The sequence below is a fragment of the Girardinichthys multiradiatus genome, chromosome 4, assembly GCF_021462225.1.
Source record: "Girardinichthys multiradiatus isolate DD_20200921_A chromosome 4, DD_fGirMul_XY1, whole genome shotgun sequence".
Classification (NCBI taxonomy): Eukaryota; Metazoa; Chordata; class Actinopteri; order Cyprinodontiformes; family Goodeidae; genus Girardinichthys; species Girardinichthys multiradiatus.
In genome coordinates, this window is record NC_061797.1 from 26,390,118 (window position 1) to 26,410,600 (window position 20,483).

The 20,483-nt window shown below is 37.9% G+C and overlaps 1 protein-coding gene across 5 annotated transcripts; it reads right to left on the minus strand.

Moving 5' to 3' along the window:
- Window positions 1–232: 232 nt before the first annotated feature.
- Window positions 233–20,043, minus strand: stk33 (serine/threonine kinase 33). Of its 5 annotated transcripts, XM_047362641.1 has the most exons (14): window positions 19,782–19,961; window positions 14,752–14,877; window positions 12,371–12,483; window positions 11,348–11,461; window positions 11,136–11,240; window positions 10,858–10,996; window positions 7,826–7,908; window positions 7,297–7,384; window positions 5,616–5,691; window positions 5,424–5,536; window positions 5,239–5,324; window positions 5,084–5,156; window positions 3,477–3,643; window positions 233–1,894 (listed from the first exon to the last, which is right to left on the minus strand). In XM_047362641.1, the coding sequence occupies exons 3-14, from the start codon at window positions 12,455–12,457 to the stop codon at window positions 1,652–1,654; spliced, it is 1,374 nt and encodes a 457-aa protein (XP_047218597.1). In that variant the 5' UTR covers window positions 12,458–12,483; window positions 14,752–14,877; window positions 19,782–19,961; the 3' UTR covers window positions 233–1,651. The 5 variants fall into 5 exon arrangements, with proteins under 5 accessions (XP_047218597.1, XP_047218598.1, XP_047218596.1 ...); XM_047362642.1 differs by lacking the exons at window positions 14,752–14,877; window positions 19,782–19,961 and adding an exon at window positions 19,970–20,043; XM_047362640.1 differs by lacking the exon at window positions 14,752–14,877.
- Between the last annotated feature and the right edge of the window lie 440 nt (window positions 20,044–20,483).

Here is a 20,483-nt window from a genome sequence, read left to right on the forward strand (position 1 = left end):
TTGGACATTTTGCATTCAAAAATAATGTATTAAATTAGGACAAGAAAATGATTATCATGCGCAGAAATTCTATCTTCCCAGGAACAAAACTGGCCCATCAGGCAGCTATTTAAATAGATTTTATTCAAATGTGCCATACATTTACCCAAGCACACACATCATTATGTGTGTGCTTTTTGTTAATTTCTCAAATTATTTAAAAACAAAATTACAAGACGGCACCCAACAGGAGCCATGTCTCAACAATTTTATTTCAACGCCTTCGACCGTCGAGTTGTAAGCATACAACATATTAATTAGAGACAGATTACATGGAAATAACATTTTTTAATGGGCAGTGGCTCAAGCACTCAATTCTAATTACACATCCTCATGCTGAAAATTAGGTAGCTTTAGGTACAGCTCAAATTAATGAATTCAGCAGCTAACTACAGCTCCATCTGCTGTTTTTTTAACAATCTGAGAAAACCAGAGACATTCAGTGTGTCAGTAATGCTGCAGTAGCAGAGCAGTCTTTTTTTTGGCAAGCAGCTTTTATCAACAATCGCTTGTGTCCTAAAAACATAAATGTAAAAATGAGCAGGTTACATTCCCACAAGCCTGTGGAGGAACATGGGGCCCCATTGTTGGCACTCATTCACTTCAAGATGCAAATGGGTGGATTTGAAATTCACCCTCTGTGTGTTATGCTTGGATACGTTAATGTTGTATCTGTGCATGGGATTATTCTCCCTACAGCGGGGGGGAAAAAACTGTGCTTGAATGGCAGTGCCCTCAAAGTAGCTGCTGCTGCTTTCAGTGGCCTCCAAACGAGATTAGACCCATGGCTGCCCTCAGTCCCAATCCTCTGCATTTAGATGGAGCGTAACCAGCCTGTGTGACAGTTTCTCTGTTTTGACACTGAGTGGGTGCAGTCACTGCATATGCAACGCTTTGGGATTGAGAGGTCAGAGCACAAAGGGAGAAAAATCCCTGTGTGTTCTGAAATTATAACCAAATCAATCATTTGTAATCTGTTTTAGCCTCTGCACAGTTAAATATGTAATTATTAAAACACAAATCACGCTCTGGCTGTGTTTGTGTGCACATATGTAAAATCACTTTACCACACAGTACATTTAGCCTAGTGTCACATCTGTTTCAGGTTTGGCACATTTCATCTTTTATGTTCCTTTGTGTGCATGTAGTAGTGAAACTAGATAAGAATAAATGTAAAAACGTTTCCCAGATGACTTTTTTCATTGAATCTGTTTTGTTTCTGTAAGTTAATGGTATCAGAAGACACTGATATTCCTTTTCCCAGTTTAACCTCTATAAAATACATTTTAGCTGATAGGGGATCTTACACCCCTAGCTGTGCAAAATCTTGCTTTTGTCTAGCTGGATAAACAGTTCAGAGTAAGGCCTTCTTATTTGGCATAAGGCAGCACTGCTCAGGCTGAACCCCTAAGTGCAGTGGGTTTGGACATATTGAACTATTTTCACATTGCATATGAGGCCCATTCTTTTGACACTGCAGCTACTGCTTTATCTCTAGACAGCATAATAAAGGTTGCACCACTGATAGTGCTTACATTCATATCTGCTAAAAACAAAAATAAAAAATAGAGCTGCATAAATAGTAAAAATACCAAACTACTACTATTCCCTCTTACATTTTTTCATGTGAGTTGACTCTTTTTTTCTTGTTGGTTTGTTTTTTTGTTGTTTTTTTGTTCTTTTTCACTCTGCTGGGTTGCAGAGGCATTTCTGCTTTACTGCTGGACGAATGTCCCTTCTCGTCTGCCTTCGTTGAGTCACAGGTAGGGTTCTGACCTGTGCTGAAATCCTTCTTGTCCTCAGATTGGTGTGGAGTTGCACTCAGCTGCGTGGACCATTTTTCACCACTAAAAGACTGTAGAAATCAGATACATACTCATCTTATTTATCTGAAATAAGCATAAAATTAACATAAAACACCTAACTGCCTGCACTTTTATCAACATCCCTTTAAGAGGAAAATCTGGCACCATCTAGTGGTGATTCAGGATCACATACAACATAAAAGAACAAAGCAAATGAGAAAAGCTATATATCAGGAGATACTGGTGCTTTCAAACTAAGAATCGAACATGTGACTTATTATAATTTAATATATAAAATTAAGATTTAAAAAGAGACTAAACTGAAAAGATCTGGGGGTTCGACAAACTCTTGCAGTGGGCACCAGTGCTGTTGTGTCAGAAATGTTAGGTTGTATTGCCTTGCAAAAGTATTCTTTCACATTTTGAAAAGACACAACCATAACATTCTATGTATTTTATTTGGGTTTTATGTGGTAAACTAACTCAAAATTGTGACTTGGTAACAAAATGATACTTGGCTTTCAAACTTATTTCCCAATAAATATCTAGAAATTCAGTTTCAGAAATTCACAATTATACCCCTAAACAAAATCTGGGGCAACCAACTACCTAAGTCACCTAAATAGTACACCAGAGCAAAATTGTATCTTAGCATAAATAAAGCAGTTTTGTTAAGGTTTGGTAGAGAAAGTTAATAAACAAACAGGGTCATGAAGACCGAGGGTTACAGCACAATGGTCTGGGATAACGCTGCAGAGAAGTTTAAAGCAGGGTTAGGTTTTAACATAATATCTCAAGCTTTGAACATGGACCACTGTTAATCATTTCCATCATCTGAAAATGGAAAGAGTATGGCCACAAAGAGATTACTGTTCACCTAAACTGAAAAGCATTAATCAGAGAAGCATCCCAGAGGCTCATGGCAACCTTGGAAGAGCTGCACAGATCCACAGCTCTGGTGGGAGAATCTGTCAAAAGGAAACGTATTAGCTGTGTAATCAAAAATTCCGGCCTCAACAGAAGAATAGCTTGAAGAAAAACTATTGTTAAAAGAAAGCCATAATGAGTCTCATGTGTGAGTTTGCTACAAACTATGTAAGGAACACAACGAAGGTGGAAGACGGTGCCCTGGTCAGATTTGAACGAAACTGAAATCTATAGCCTACATGCAAAAAACACATCACTCTGAACACACCAGGACTACAGTGCTTGTGTATTCACACTGCTAAAAACATAGTTCCACAATGCAGGTAAGGATCAGTGCAAAGCTGGTTAGAGAGATATCTCAAAAATATTTGTGTTCACTAATGTTCTCTACCAACAATATTCAGATGTACCTGTAAAAAAATGAAAACCAGGTATAATTTTTCTATCACATTACAAATTTCACTACTTTGTGTTGGCCCATCACATAAAATCCCTTACATTTTGTCACACTGAAGTGTGTGACAAAATGTAAAGAAGTATAAAGTGGTATGAATACTTTGCAAAACACTGTATTGCAGCAGAAACAGCTTTAGCGATCACAAACAGCATGTGAACACATTAGAAGATTCTTAAATGAAAAAGTTTCGATGCAGCACACTGCGAGGTCAGTCTTGGTCAGAACTGTGTTAAACAGACAAACGGTACCAGTTTGGTAGATGTGGAAGGTCTACAGGGGCTGTGTTCAGGGCGGATCTCAGCATTTTTCTCACAACTGCCATCTCTCTCTGAAGACAGGTCAATAAAAGCCAGGCGTGGCTCCAGCATGTCCTTTGAAGATGTGTACGGAGAGGCATTCTCAGTCTCTGTTCCTGCTGAAAAACATTTTGTTATCAGGACACCTAATTTTCATTTGACTGTAATTCTTCTGAGCTACTTGATAACCCAACAGTTTCCTATATATTAATGTTAGTTTATATTAATATTTCATTATTTGATCAAGGTGCCAGGTCAGTTCTTCTGTTACTAAATAATCAAGCAAAAAAGGTTGCAACTTTTGCTTTGACATTTTTCAAGTTCTTAAGCATTTTTATAAATTCGTAAGTTTACTCTCTGTGTCTAACAGTAAGAAAACTGTTCATGTTAATAACATGTTCAGTCATTTATCAGCATGGAAAAATGGCTGAAGAGTAACTTAGACAAACTAATGTGGCTTCATCAACATGCTTTAGGATCATGACTGAAATTTGTGGTGACAAATTTAAGAAAGTTTATTTTCCGTGGATTGCTGAACAAGGGTCATATGTGTGCAGATGTGGCTGCAGAGAAGAACCACTCCAGCATTAGAAAAATGTTTCAGATGCTCCAAAATCCCCTAAACGTTCAAAGCAAATGTTTGCTTTTGCTTCAGCGGAGGTCCAGCATTACCTCTGTTTACTTCCTGTTAGGACTTGAGCAATGGAGGATCCCAGAATGCAGACGAGCAGGCAGCATGATGGTAAGTGAAAAAGGATTTAATGACTAAAAAACAAAAAATCACTCACAGAAGAGGTAGGAACAAAACAATAAATGGGCTGGCAAGACAGGCATGGCATGACCCGAAAAACAAGACATGAGCAAGATCTGAAAAATGTTTCCGCGAGGAATAAACAGGACAGGTGTGTATATATGGAGTGTGAACCAGGTGAAGCAAGAAGACAGATTAACTAGGTGTAGGTGAACCGAATAAACTTAATTGACAGGAGAAAACAAGACTGGAGCAAAACAGGAATTCAAGAATACAAACTAATAGAAACATAACTAGAAAAACATGAGACGAAAGCATAACCAGATCCAAAAACTTAACAACACATGAACTAGAAGACAAAAACTAAAGCATGACTAGGAAAATAATAAACAGAAACATGATTCAAAATCTTAACTGTGAAACAGACCAACAAAACCCAAAAACACCCACAAATCATAACACTTCCTTTATAGTCTTCTTTACAAATACAAGAAATAACTATCTACAAACACTTTATTATGGTCTTTTACTCTAAAATTCCTGAAATGTTTTTAATGTATCTTAATTTTCAGAAACTGCTTCAAAAAGCTTGCGTGTGCTTAATGCTGGGTGATCGACAGAGTAATGTTAAAAGCTTTAAAAAGGAATTTTGCTACAGACATAATTTCATCTTTCACTCAACCAAATACACTAATATAAATGTTTGGTCCATTCTCTTCCATTCAACAACATTTACCTAACGTGAGCAAATGGAACATTTTAATCATAACATGAAAAGAACAACATTTGGATTCATATTTATTATTACCTTCTTTAATCACCATATAATGACGCATCATCTCCAGCACATTGCTCGGGCCCAGAGGGACAGTTGTATCACCCTGTTGGACAAAGTCTCCCATAAGAGCTATTTGGGTCAGTCACAAACAGTTTATAAATGCAGAAGAGGAGTCAGTGCCTTACTGTCATCCAGGGATTCTCTAACAGTTGATGAGCAGACATGCGGTAGGCAGGGTCAGCCTTCAGAAGGCAAGACAGAAGATATTTTCCTGTTGAGACAGGCTTAAGACAATCAGTAAGTTACTATCAAAATGAAAAATTAGTATTGTTTTACCTTTTTAACAGTGAGACTGTAGATAAAGTTTCACCTCCATCACTAACTGTGGCCCAAATGGGTTGAGTAAATCTGACTTCCTTGCACATGATTGTCTTGAGCAGTTTCTCCTTTGTCTCGGAAACAAATGGAGGCTCTCCACAAAGCCTGCATGGAGGTATATTTCAAGCATGTCTATTTCTGAATAAAAGAATGATTAATCAATGGTTTAAGTGTGATTACTTACAGCATAAACATAATGACTCCAATGCTCCAAACATCACACCAATGGCTATAACCACGACCACTCATCATTTCAGGTGCTGAAAATCACACACGTATGGCTTATTTTGAGCTACAGAGGCCAAAACCAACATTAAACATTAAAACAGGTTTGAGTAGAAATGGTGCTTCTAAGCTCCTTCAAGAAAACGTATATCATGATGTAGTTCTAGACATTTGAGCACTCGGGGCCCCGTGATGTGGAAAACTGCAACAGAGGTGCGGAATTTGGCAAAAATTCAGATGTAGTCCAATGTCTCTTTGTTTTCCTGAGACATTTGAGTGTATGTATCCTTTAAACTGACATTCACAGTCTGGAGTAGGTCCCTGTCTGTCTGTGTGCTGTGAACTACTCAGTCGAGGCTCATCTCTGCTTCAGACGAACAGTCAGCGTCGAAGAGACCTTAACGCAGTGCAGCACGCTGCTATAACACTAGACATAAATAATTACAACATTCAAAGCCTAGAGTTTAGTTCTGAAGCAGGAGAACAACTATTTATGTAAGTTTTGTTTGGACACGAATAAGTGAAAAGAAAAAACATTACAAGCCAATTTATCAAGTCATATTAAACAGAGAGGAACCGAGCTACTGTTAGTCTCGCACTGCAACACTTCTCCAATATGTAAAGCTTGTCACAGCAGACTTTGTAGCTGAATCAGACAGTGCTTTTGAAATGTATGATAATAAAATACATTTTAAAGTTCCACATGTTTTAGGTTAAGTTGTTATAACATTAATACAGCTTTCTAAAACCCAGTTAACCCCATGTCGGAGCAGAGAGGGCTCTCCTGCATGCCCTCTCCATCAAAAAGCAGTATGCTAAACATCACCATTAACTGGTGAGATAAGTGGGACACAGTCACCATAAACTCTTAGTCATGAATTACTGATAAACACAGCATGAGTTTTACATTTAATAAATATTTGAGCAGTTATTTCACAAACATAAATGTTTTATTCTCACGTAAAATGTGTATAATTCTTTTGTTTGCACAAAAAAGTTAGTGTTTAAAGAGCTTTATGAACATGATAACTGTAAATGTAATTTAATCCAGATACGTTTGGGTCGTATTTCTATTTAACCATTGAAATTTTCTATGTTAAAATTATGATCAGATTCTTTTCAGGTGCTTTTAAAATGTTTTGAGCTGCAAACCATCGAAACCTTTAAGATCATTGAAATCAATGGATTTCAGAATCATGAAAATAGAACAAATGGAATTTGGACAAAAAAAATTAAAAAACAGATTTCATAGGTCCTTTTATGTGGAAGAGTCAAGCAAAACATGCTGTGAAAGTCTGATTAACAACTAGTGGGAGGAATGAGCTATCAAATTTAGCAATGCATTTACAAATGTGAACAAAAATGATACAATTAATATATGTCTAAATACATAAATAGACAAACAGGTTCATGTGATAACAATCAAACAATTTTTCATTTAGTTCTAAAAGTAACACTGTTAATATCGTACCCAACATTTTCAGAAAAGTAAATAAAATTGCTGACTGTTTCAGTATCATAAAAACAGGTTTGTAAGAAAAGTATATGGTTTGTGCAGCCTGTAGTAGGCATTCAGATATAGATTTTGTAGAAAAAAAACCATTACTTAAGCATAATATGGTAAATAAAAGGAAAGATACCCATATAGAGGAGAGTCCCACAGGCCTCCGTCAATATGTTCCTAATCCCAACACCGTCTTCCTTCACTGACAGTCCGAAGTCTGCAACCTGGGTGCACAACAGCACTTCAGAAAAATGTATTTCAATAAATGTCTCAGGTCTCCTGTTCTAGTCCTGGCCCTACAGCATGCAGGACTTTTGCAATGAAATCCTAACATTAGATAAACTTTCAACACCTAATGTATTTATGTATGAGAGCATCAAAACAATTAACAAAGAACACACCTTCCTTTGTCCTCAGGTATCAACTGTAAGATGCCTTTTACCATTGCACACAAAATTATGTTATTTGATGATTATTTAGCTTAAAAACAAATGAATCTTTGTAAAACTGTGAGTATAAAAAGAGACAGTCATTTAAGCCTTAAAAAATACTGAAAAATAGGTGAATAAAATAGGCTCAAATGGGGCTTTTATTTAGTCTGGGAGTAAAAAAGATGCAATAATAAAACGTTGTAATTGATTTAATTGGTTTGACATTAACTTTACCTTAATGTCAAACCTGCCATCGTCCTCATTAAGAGAATTCTTCACAAGAATGTTTTCAAGTTTCAGGTCCCGGTGCACTATATCTGTGAAGGGGAAAGCTGAAGGTGAATAAAAGTCGATTTTATTTAGACTTTAACCATTTTTAATTATTTTTAACACTACAATACGAAAACCTGTTGTGAATAATAAATATAAATATTGGAAAAGAAATTTAACAGGATTACATATAGGTGTTACATGATCAATATTTTTGATCATTTTCTAAATTGCTTCCAGGCAGCTAAACTCTCATTTGCATGGGTGAAAATGTATTACTTATACAGTCTGTAAATGAGAACACTGTAGTACACAAATTAGATCTGTATGTAAGCAATAGTATTTTATGTTGTAAGACAAAAAAGGTAGTTTTCCACAGCAGAAACACTGGAGTTTTTGATGGAGAAGGACTCTTCTGCTCCTGTCAAAAATCATCAATGGAAATCAAATTTATTAACCAATGGAGGCCTGGATTTGGAGTCACACACAAAATTAAAGTGGAAAAACACACTACAGGCTGATCCAACTTTGATGTAATGTCCTTAAAACAAGTCAAAATGAGGCTCAGTATTGTGTGTGGCCTCCAAGTGCCTGTATGACCTCCCTACAACGCCTGGGCATGCTCCTGATGAGACAGTGGATGGTCTCCTGAGGGATCTCCTCCTAGACCTGGCAGAGCTCCTCCTGTTCCTTCTTGCACAAAGGCGGAGGTAGCGGTCCTGCTGCTGTGTTGTTGCCCTCCTACGGCCTCCTCCACGTCTCCTGGTGTACTGGCCTGTCTCCTGGTAGTGCCTCCAGGCTCGACACTGACAGACACAGCAAACCTTCTTGCCACAGCTCACATTGATGTGCCATCCTGGATGAGCTGCTCTACCTGAGCCACTTGTGTGGGTTGTAGAGTCCGTCTCATGCTACCACGAGTGTGAAAGCACCACCAACATTCATAAGTGACCAAAACATCAGCCAGAAAGCATAGGTACTGAGAAGTGGTCTGTGGTCCCCACCTGCAGAACCACTCCTTTATTGAGTGTGTCTTGCTAATCACCAAAGATTTCCCCCTGTTGAATTTTCCATTTACACAACATCATGTGAAATTAATTGTTAATCAGTGTTGCTTCCTAAGTGGACAGTTTGATTTCACAGAAGTTTGATTTACTTAGACTTATATTGTGTTGTTGTAGTGTTCCCTTTATTTTTTTGAGCAGTGTATATACACACTCACTGGCCACTTTATTAGGTACACCTGTTCAACTGCTCATTAACACAGATTTATAATCAGCCAATCACATGGCAGCAACTCAATGCATTTAGGCATGTAGACATGGTCAAGATGATCTGCTGCAGTTCAAACCGAGCATCAGAATGAGGAAGAAAGGTTATTTCGAAGTGACTTTGAACGTGGCATGGTTATTGGTGCCAGACGGGCTGATCTGAGTATTTCAGAAACTGCTGATCTACTGGGATTTTCAAGCACCTCGATCTCTAGGGTTTACAGAGAATGGTCAGAAAAAGAGAAAATATCCAGTTAGCGGCAGTTCTGTGGGCGCAAATGCCTTGTTGATGTCAGAGGTCAGAGGAGAATGGCCAGACTGGTTCGAGCTGATAGAAAGGCAACAGTAAGTCAAATAACCACTCGTTACAACCAAGGCATGCAGAAGAGCATCTCTGAACGCACAACATGTCGAACCTTGAGGCGGATGGGCTAAGCAGCAGAAGACCACACCGGGCGCCACTCCTGTCAGCTAAAAACAGGAAACTGAGGCTACAATTCTCAGCCTCACCAAAATTGGACAAAAGAAGATTGGAAAAACGTTGCCTGGTCTATTGAGTCTCGATTTCTGCTGCGACATTCGGATGGTAGGGTCAGAATTTGGCATCAACAACATGAAAGCATGAATCCATCCTGCCTTGTATCAACGGTTCAGGCTGGTGGTGGTGGTGTAATGGTGTGGGGAATATTTTCTTGGCACACTTTGGGCCCCTTAGTACCAATTGAGCATCGTGTCAATGCCACAGTATTGTTGCTGACCATATCCATCCCTTTATGACCACAGTGTACCCATCTTCTGATGGTTACTTCCAGCAGGATAACGCGCCATGTCATAAAGCACGAATCATCTCAGACTGGTTTCTTGAACATGACAATGAGTTCACTGTACTCAAATGGCCTCCACAGTCACCAGATCTCAATCCAATAGAGCACCTTTGGGATGTGGTGGAACGGAAGATTCACATCATGGATGTGCAGTCGACAAATCTGCAGCATTTGTGTGATGATATCATGTCAATATGGACCAAACTCTCTGAGGAATGTTTTCGGTACCTTGTTGAATCTATGCCACAAAGGATTAAGGCAGTTCTGAAGGCAAAATGCGTGGTTTCTCTCTGGGTACTCTGGCTTCCTACCACAGTCCAATGCACATGACTGTTAGGTTAATTGGTCTCTAAATTGCCCTTAGGTGTGAATGGGTGTGTGCCTGTCCTGTGTGTTGCCCTGCAATGGACTGGCAACCTGTCCAGGGTGCACCCCGACTTTCGCCCGTAGACTGCTGGAGATAGGCACCAGCTCCCCCGCGACCCACAATGGAAGAAGCGGGTATAGAAAATAGATGGATGGAATTCAGTTATTATAATACATTAATCTCATCCTTTTCTATAAAGTATGTCATTAAAACTCACTGACTGAGTAAAAGAATTAGCTCTTTAGATTGATTATTATAAAACTAGAGACTGATAAATGAAATAATTGTATTTTATTAATGAGATAATTAGATAGCCTCCTCAACTTCTGTATGTAATAATTAACTAATTATACAGCTTTATCATTTCCTATAGGACTAGTATCTCATAGTTCTGGTGGTTTGTATGTAAAAAGAAACCAGCTAAATAGCTGTGTAACCTTGGTATGATCAAAATATACTTTACATTTACAATTTATTGTGTAAGTTGTGTACATAAAATAACTTAATACACCATTGTTACTAAAAACACATTACCTCTTTTATGAAGGTAGACAACTGCATCAGCTAAACAACATATGATTTGTCTCGTCTCATCCTCTGTAAAGAACTTCTTTTGCTGAAGCAGCTGCTTCAGGTTGCCTCCTCTGCAGAGCTCAGTGACCAGACAAATCTTCTAAGAACAAGATGAGAAACAAGATCATTTATTTGTTCAGCACTATTTAGCCTGCAAGAAAGTAGTAAACGATTATCATTATAAATCACACTTTTGATGAGAATTTAAGTTGAGATTGAGATCTAAAAGCAATCCTTACTGTAGGTGTGTTGTAGGTCGCCTCAAGATGTATTATGTGAGGATGGTTTACTTGCTTGAGGATGTTTATTTCATTATCCAGCATCCTAAACTTTGAACTTCCTGCCTGATATGACAGAATATTAAAGTACAGATGATTTGACTGCTCTTGTTACAAGCTCGTTTCTAACTGGTTCAACATTTTAACCTGAAAACATTCTCAGATTCTCTCACCGCTGGTTTGCGAACCTCCTTTATGGCCCATTTTGTTTGTGTCTTGACATGAGTCGCTTCATAAACGGTTCCAAAACTTCCTTGACCCAATGTCTTCCCAAATTCATACATTTCCTGAATGGAATAAAAAGAAAGAAAACAATCAAGCATTTGTAGCAAACTGCTCACTGCCAATAGCTTTCCCCAAACCGAACGCTTACACCCCGACTCTGATATACAACCTAATTTGAAGTGTTCTAAAAATACAAGCAAGATTTCTAGTCTCTGGAGCTGCAAAATATAGTATTTCTAATCAACTCACAAATGATTAAGTTGCTGCTGCAGTTCGTTCAATCTCAGGTCTAATTAACTTGATTATTATCTGTGTGCATGCAAGACTGAGCACTGGCTGCTTTGCATGTGGCAAACAGAGCGGTCAAATTCCCCAAAGAAAGTGGCCTAGGCAGACGGAAAGTAGAGACTGAACCTCTTCTGTAGCAGTATTTTGTATTAGTGGTCAATTGTTTTAGTGACACAAGCACACACAACCATTAGAACTGCACAATAGGTCACAAATGTATCATCATCGCGGTATTAGTGTATGAAATATCAGTATCGCAAAGAATTGCTTAGACTGCAGTAAATATTTGCTAAAACTAAATAACCAGTAATATGTTTGGTGATGCTTGTTGTTTAATGCTGCAGAAACACCTTTTACAGGGCGATAACAACATATTCTTGTAATGTTGATATGAAACTGCATGGTCATGCAACAAAGTTATCCAATTGCCAGAAACAGAATATAGAGTTTTCCAGTAAATTTTCCAATAAAACGATGTTTGCTGGAATGGAAACCAGCATCTGGTTAGACTACTGGCTATCAGAGGTGTAGGTTAGTAATCGACTCACATCAGAAAGGCTTTAATAGTGTATACTACATATTTGTTTAATGATCACAAATCATATCGGCATTGCATCGTGCACCTACAGCTTCACATATCGCATGTGTTCCAGACATCGTGCAGCTCTAATTACTCTCCTTACCCTGAGTTCTGCATCCGTTTGGAGGCGTATAACAGGAATATCCCTGTGAGATGTAGCAGCGATGGTCCCTGCTGATTGATGCTTCATGTCTTCCCCACTGACATCTGCTTGTGCTACTTAGAGATGAAAGATGATAAATATTCCTTAAGTCAGCTAGAATGTTGGAACATAAATATGTAACTATACTTTGGGAAGCGAAGTATTTTCGGAAAAATATTTCTACATATAACTTCTCTACTTTACTAGATAAATAAAAACAAGCCCCAAGAGTAGACAAATAATAAATACTGAGGGGAAATATTTGTGTTATACCCATTATTATTATTTCCTGAGCTGAATAATGCAAAAATATTCATCGATATTCGCCAATATTATAAATATTTCACTGCCCTTCCGACACATGAAAAAACGACCACACTGCTGACATTGCTTCTCTGCTTCAGTTAAAAAGCCCACAGTTCTGCGCCGCATCACTGTCACATGCCAAAAAAAAAAAACACCACATGGCCAACCCCTCTCCTCCCCTTCCTGAAACATATATACAAACAGCAACAAGACGGAAATAAACATCAGGTACTAGTATTGGCCCAGTATTACTTATGGGGCCGATACCGATACGCTGAAAAATTACTAACATCGGCAGATACTGATGTAAATGCCGATATACCGTGCATCCCTAGTTTTAGCATTACATACAAAATAAAAAACTCAAGACATAAAAAAAAAAGCTTGGTAAACTTAAATGTGGACAAAAGATTTATTTATTTATTTCCAGTCTATATTTTTTACCATATATTGTTAAAAGCACTAGATGGATTATTTTATTTTACATTCTACATTTCAATAAATTCAAGGAGGTATAAGCGACGATGTCATGTTTCTGGGACGGAAGTAATTGTTCTCCAAGTGTTACAAAAGCAATGTTTTTTTTAAACTAAATGATTAATTGTTTAAATAAATGTGATTTTAACAATTACCACAGGCCAGGAGCAGCACGAATGCTGCATCTCTACGAGGACAGCATTCAAGCAATGCTGTCATTAAATAATTAACATTAAATAATTAAAACATTAGGCCTTTATTTATCTGAAAGCCCGACTGTTGTCTCTGTATGGGCCTATATTCACTTTAAACACAATTTAGCCAGTTGAAAAACAGTCTCTGAAGCCAAATTAAATGTAAAGCAATTATCAAGTGACGACTAGGAGCAATGAAGTGGATCCACCGCACGCACAGCAATTAATTATTAACAAGGAAGCAGTGTCTTTAACCTCCTCACTCCGACGCATTATTTTAGCCCTCACAGGGCTCTCATAACAGGCCTGTCTCTCCCATTATTTTATGTCTATTTTCCAATCAAAATGATTGTGACAGCCTCTGGAAATTCCAATCACCTCAATCAGAGCTCATTTGTGGAAGACAGAGGCATGTGATGAGAGTATCACTGAGAAACCAAAGCGACTGGAGCAGGGTCCTGTGTGTCTCAGGTATCTTGTGAAACAGAGGTGCCTGATCCTTCCCCCTTAATCTCTGATGCAAAGGAAATGGGAAACCAGGGTCAAGTTAGGGTGAGAAGTTGGACCTTAAAAGGGGTCACAAATTGCTTTAAGTCTCGAGTGCTTGGCTGCAATCTTCAGACCTGTCTTCCAAAAGCCACAGCTCAAAGTACAGGTTAAAACACGAAACTGATGACTTAATTAACTTTTTTTGTTGCTGTGTTCTACATTATATCCATAAATTAAAATCTTTGCAAGTAAGCTTACACCCAACCACAATCTAAAACTCATTAAATAAAGGTCATTGACCAAAACAGCTATTTTTTCTACCACTATTAAAAAAGAAATTCCAAGTCACAGTTGTCATCAAAGACCTTTAGCATCCTCCAACTCTACACACTATAGAAGTGGAGTTGTTAAAAGAAACACTCCAGAATTGTTAATGGAGTGACAAAGACATGATCAGTGAGGTGCACGGCTTCAGCAAATGTGCAGGTTGGATGACCAGATTGCAAAACATACAACTGGGATTTAAACTACTCAGCTGTCATGGTTAAAAACTACGCTCCAGTGCCACATGTGGACCTAAATGTTTCCCCTTAAGGGTGCACTTTTTTACTCAAATTTTGAAATTTAAAACAATCCCTGAAGGACAAAATCCAAGGACCTTTCTCGGCTTCATTAAGTCAACACTGCAAAATTCTTTGTGTGCCCCTTTTTTCCTTCATTTACATAAAGAGAAGATGACCCTTTTTTGTTTTTTTTTTAAACTACACAACTAGGTCATATATTGACAAGCACAAATAGATGGCACAAATTCTAGTAAAAAATGTAAACCACAATAGTCTTCCTTCTCTCACGCACACACTAATGATGAGTACACACCTTAAGCCCAGGAGACGCAGACTGCCGTCCACCTTTTACACTGTGTTCGCCTCATCTCCAGTTTCCACAGGAAGTAATTAGAGCCGGCAGACCATCACAGGTCAAGTCCATGCTTGCCTTACCCCTCTATCATTTGAGGGGGAAATTTTAGCCTTTGTTCATTAGTACAAAATGAATATACAGTGTACAATGACAGCAAATGTTTTTAGGTAGTTTCTTTAATAATCTGCAGACAAAGTAAAAGACATTTCCAAGGACCGCAAGGAATAGATCATTCTCATCCTTTGTATAATTTCTCCACCCAAATCTGCTTGTTTAAGTCAAACCACACATTTCTCATTGTCACTGGATTGTTGTACAATGCAAAATACTTAAGGAGGGCATACCTTTGCGTATTGTGCCCTCCAATATGGGGCTCAACATCTTAAAACTAAGAAAACATATTTTAAATCAATATTTTTTTCCCCACAAGTAAGTATGTGGAATTTGATCGATGTGCTGGGGATTCTATTTATATGGCTTAATAAATATAGCTTGAAAGCATCTATCTTCTTTAAATACAGACAAACGTTCCAGCAAAAGGAGGAACATTTCTGTTAAAATATCTGTGGGCAGTTTTAGTCTTTTATTCACATCCTAAATGGATGTTTGTGGCCCTAATGTGTGGTGCTTATGAACTACAAAATCCCCCAACTATGGTGTTATCAAGATTTTTGTTTGTCTGAGTATTTGTTTATTTTTCTTTTTTAAAAATATGTTTTTTTGAAATCATTTTCCTAAATTAAATGTGTTTTCTGCTGTCTTGTGTTGTTTTGTACCACAGGGTCAGTGTACCATTGCCGTAAATATATCTGCAAATGTCTGCACCACAGGTAGGATACACAGTATCGCGCAAAAGTGAGTACACCTCTCACATTTTTGTAGATATTTTATTATAAGAGAAAACAATGAAGATATGATACTTTCATACAGTCTAAAGAAATCAATGTACAGCTTGTATAACAGTGTAAACTTGCAGTCCCCTAAAAATACCTCAACACAAAGCCATTAATGTCTAAACCGCTGGAAACAAAAGTGAGTAGCTCCCTCATTGAAAATGTTCAAATTGTGCCAAAGTGTCTAATTTTTTTGCGGCCACCATTAGTCTTTAATGAACTGTAGCTCCCCATAGCCACCAGCGCTCCTGCAGGCTCAACCATGACACTCCCACCAAAACGCATGACTGTAGGCAAGACACTCCTCTCTGCATTCCTCGTCTGATTGCTTCACACATGATCATCCCAGCATCTCAACCAAATAAGTTTATTTTGGTCTCCTCAGACCACAGCACATGGCTCCAGTAAGCCTTCAGTGAACTGTTTGTGGGCTTTCTTGTGCATCATCTATAGAACAGTCTTCCTTCTGAAACAACAGCCATGCCGACCAATCTGATGCAGTGTGCGGAGTATGGTCTGGGCACTGACAGGTTGACCCCCACCCCTTCAACCTCTGCAGCAATGCTGGCAGCACTCGTCTCTATTTTCATAAGACAACCTCAGGATATGATGCTGAGCATGTTGACTCAACTTCTTTGGTCAACCATGGTGAGGTCTGTTCTGAGTGGAACCTGTCCTGTTAAACCGCTGGTTGGTCTTGGCCACCATGCTGCAGCTCAGTTTTAGGGTGTTGGCAATCCTCTTATAGCTTAGGCCATCTCTATGTAGAGCATCCATCCTTTTTTCAGGTCTTCAGAGAGTTCTTTGCCATGAGATAACACGTTGAACTTCCAGTGACCAGTATGAGAGAGTGTGAGAGCAATAACACCAATATTGACACACCTGATCCCCATTCACACCTTACAGCACTCAAGAGTCACATAACACCAGGAAGGGAAAATGCTAATTGGGCACAATTTAGACATTTTGACTAAGGGGTGTACTCACTTTTGTTTTGAGGGGACAGCAAATTTCACTGTTATCCAAGCTGCACACAGACTACTTTACACTATATCAACGTATCATGTTCTTCAGTGTTGTCCAATCAAAATATATAATAAAATATTTACAAAAATGTGAGGAGTGTACTCAACTTTGTGAGATACTGTACATTAAATACGCAGTTATGAAGCAGTTACTCTTTGCATAACACACGCTATTGTTCAGGACCTTTGGATGTTTGCTTTCTTTGAATGCGGAGACGATAAGAATTATAGCTGTGTAAGATTTTCCTGCTGTAACAAAAAGCTGTTAAAATGTGGCTTGAAAAAGCAAACAAAAACTAAATTGCTGCAACAGTAATCAAAATATTCACTATTATCTGTTTTACTCAAGCCCTAATATTATATTTGACTCATGTGAAACTTAATCATTTATTGACAGCTTGGCTTTGATGACTAATGATAAACTTCACAGTCCTAATGAAGCGTGGAATTACGTTACCTGATGAGGCAAGAAATTGCATGTTTAGAATGCAAATGTCCCATCTACTTCAATAAGTTCTGGAGGGAAACCTAATATTATAAAGCATGATTATCAGAGCTTGTGAGCTAACTATGATATACCAATAACAGATCAGGATTACGGCATTAAAGCTGACAACAGACTTACTAAAGAGCTGTAAAAATATATTATAATTGACAGCTGAGGAACAATAGAGGTGAATCTTTAGGAGAATTCAGAAGAATACTGTCAGATACAGTAATACATAGCATTCAGGCCTACATAAAGAATCATCGGTATACCGCAGGAAAGGGAGGCATGGTTTACAAAAATGAAAACTGGAAAAGTGTGGCATGCTTATGCATTCAGCCTCCCTTGGTCAATATTTTTGCAAAAGCACCTTTTGCTTCAATTACAATCTTTTGTAGTATGTTTCTACTAGTATTGTGCATTGACTGACAGAATTGTATGCCCAGCCTTCTTTAAAAAATAGCCCAAGCTCAGCCAGACTGAGTGGATAGTGCCTGTGAACATCAGTTATCAAGTCTCGTCACATGCATGTAGATTCACACAAGCGTTAAAATATAAAAACAAAAAATGAGAATTACAGACTATAGTAAGGGCAAATTTATAAAATAAGAAAACAAAACTGTACGGTTATTAAAAATTACATACTCAGATTAAAAGAAATTAGCAACTGAGTAGGGTAATTTAAAAAAAGTTCAAAATGTTCATGTATATTTGTGCATAAAAAACAATAATAGACTATTTAAAAAAACATGAAGAAATTGTGCAAATTACAGCAGGGATGTTAACACTTATTGTGTTTGTTGGGAGCAGTGAGGGTCAAAAAGTCTTACAGCTGCTGGGAGGAAGGACTTGCATTAATGTTCCTTTAGGGTCGTTGTCCTGCTGGAAGGTTAGCCTCCCAACCCCTCTCATCTGTTTTCTAGTCTCTAACATGTTTTCTTCTACAATCTACAGTAATCAGCCTCTGCAGTCCCTTTTGGTCACAGTATAATGCTGCCAATACTATCTTTTAGCACTGAGGAAGCTTTAAGGGTGTTATGTGCAGTGTTAATTTTCCTCCCCATGTAAAGCTTTGAATTTATGCCAAAAAAAAATACTGGTCTCTTTTTGTCACCCTTTCATAAGGACCAGATTTGTGGAGTGCAAAATTAGTAGTTAACCTATCATTAGATGTTACTACCTAAGCTGTAGATCTACGCAACTCTTCCAGATTTACCACGGGTCTCTCGGCTGCATCTCCGATTAATGTTTTCCTTGCCCAGCCTTCTAGTTCAGATGGACAGCATGGGGTTGTGTTATACTCTTATACTAAAAGGCACTGAATACGATGCACACCTTTAAGATTTCTATTTGTCAGAAAATATGAAAATCATGCATCCTGTTCCCTCTGCTTTACAACCACGTACTGCATTGTTTTGGTCTATTACTTTAAAACTTATAAAATACATAAAAGTTTGTGATTGTACTGTGACAAGCTGTGAAAAGTCTCCAACTGTGTACTAAATTAGTAGCAGTATCTATATAAAGACTAAACAAATAAAATAAATCTGTAGGTCATTTCTTACCTTTTCAGTTGTGGGATCGAGCTAACTTCCCAGAAGAATCCTAACACTGCAATGCTTTTAGGCTTTTATTAAAAGGATAGTGGATGTCAAGGGGTTAAGCTGTTATTCTGATGCAGCAAACAAGTGCATGTTGTTTCCCTATTAACAAACCACTTAAAAGCTCCCCCTGTCTTCAACGGTCAAGTATGATAAGTGTCTACGGGGAAAAAATACACGCTTTGCTATAGGGAACCAAAAGATCAAATTCTGCCATTCGCTTAGGGCACTCCACATGTTGCTAGAAGATAAGGGCCAACAAATTCAAATTTTCTTCATTGGTTTAATCCTGGTTAAAGCTAATCTCTGCCCTTGCTGGGCTCAGCCTTGGGAAGCGAGGAGGAGAGACATGTACAAAAAAATTTAGGCCTCTGCAGAAACAAGAGCAAATCAAATTCATTTCCAAAGGTAACTTGAAGGAAAACACAGTCCATAAATAACATTGCAGTACTCTATAGACATTGTCCTACAAACGCAAACAGTTTTTCCATATATAAAGAAAATTGGCAAAAATAGTAATCATTATTCAAAACTATTCAAAGGACACATTTAGATGACAGGTAACTTTAACACGCCTTGTGGAAATATTTTAGGGCTGTTTAAGTATATTTTTTTGTAATTTATGGATGTTATTTGTTCATAGCAGCAAAAACAGATTGAGCTAGCTAGCTGTTCACGTTATATTGTTAGTTTATTAAAATGAGAAGCAAAAAGATATTATTGATCAGTTTCTTGTGTCGTTAGAATAAACTATCTGGGTAATAGCTACTGTTATTTTAACATAAAACAGCGCAGAAAGCTTTAGTTTTATATAAGGAAGTGATTCCCTGTGGAACGCGTCACCATGGCAACGGAATGTGTACTCTCCTAGATGATTTTAGGTTTTTAAATAAGACGAAAGACTAAAAGGGACTAACGTGACGCACATACAAAATTAAATGTGACAGCTGCTTCTTTCCAAAGTTCAACAGAATGTTCTTACCACTTAAAAGTGATAATTTTCCCTCCGCAGGTTGCTCATCATCCAAAAACTTTTCCGCCGGTGCGTGACTAAGGCAAGCGAAAAGGGACAAAAGTCCTAGAAGTGGTCAACGCTACAATCCCTGTTGACTTTATGCTCAAAGACAGACGTGAAGAAATGTACTCGGTTTCAATGCATTTAACAACTACCTTTAACACCTAAACAGGAAACCGGTTATTCTCTGTGGCATCCTGGATTTATCTTGATGTCTGTCGCCACTTGGTGGACAAATATTGCAATAGCGCCTTGGATCTTCTGCCTGTTTTGTCAGAAACTATTCTGTTCTTTTCAGTATTAGATTTTGTTTTAGTAATTACAAATAAAATACTCATTGTGAGTGCTCTAATTGGAAAGAAGACTTAATAGAAGAAAGATTGAGACGTTGCAAGCAGATCGGCCCCAAGGTTACAAGGTGCCTAAATGTGATTCAGGGGCCCACTTCCAGTTAAGACCATCATCCACATAAATCCACCCCAAATCGCTACTGGTATCTCTTTTAGATTATGCAAATTTTACTTTTTTACATGATGCATTCCAAACAACTTGTTTTTATAGTTTAACTAGCTATACCATATGAATCTTTAAATTAGTTTTATGATGGAATATGTTACACCATTTTTATTTACATATTAAAGAACACCTAGGACAAATGCTAATATTATT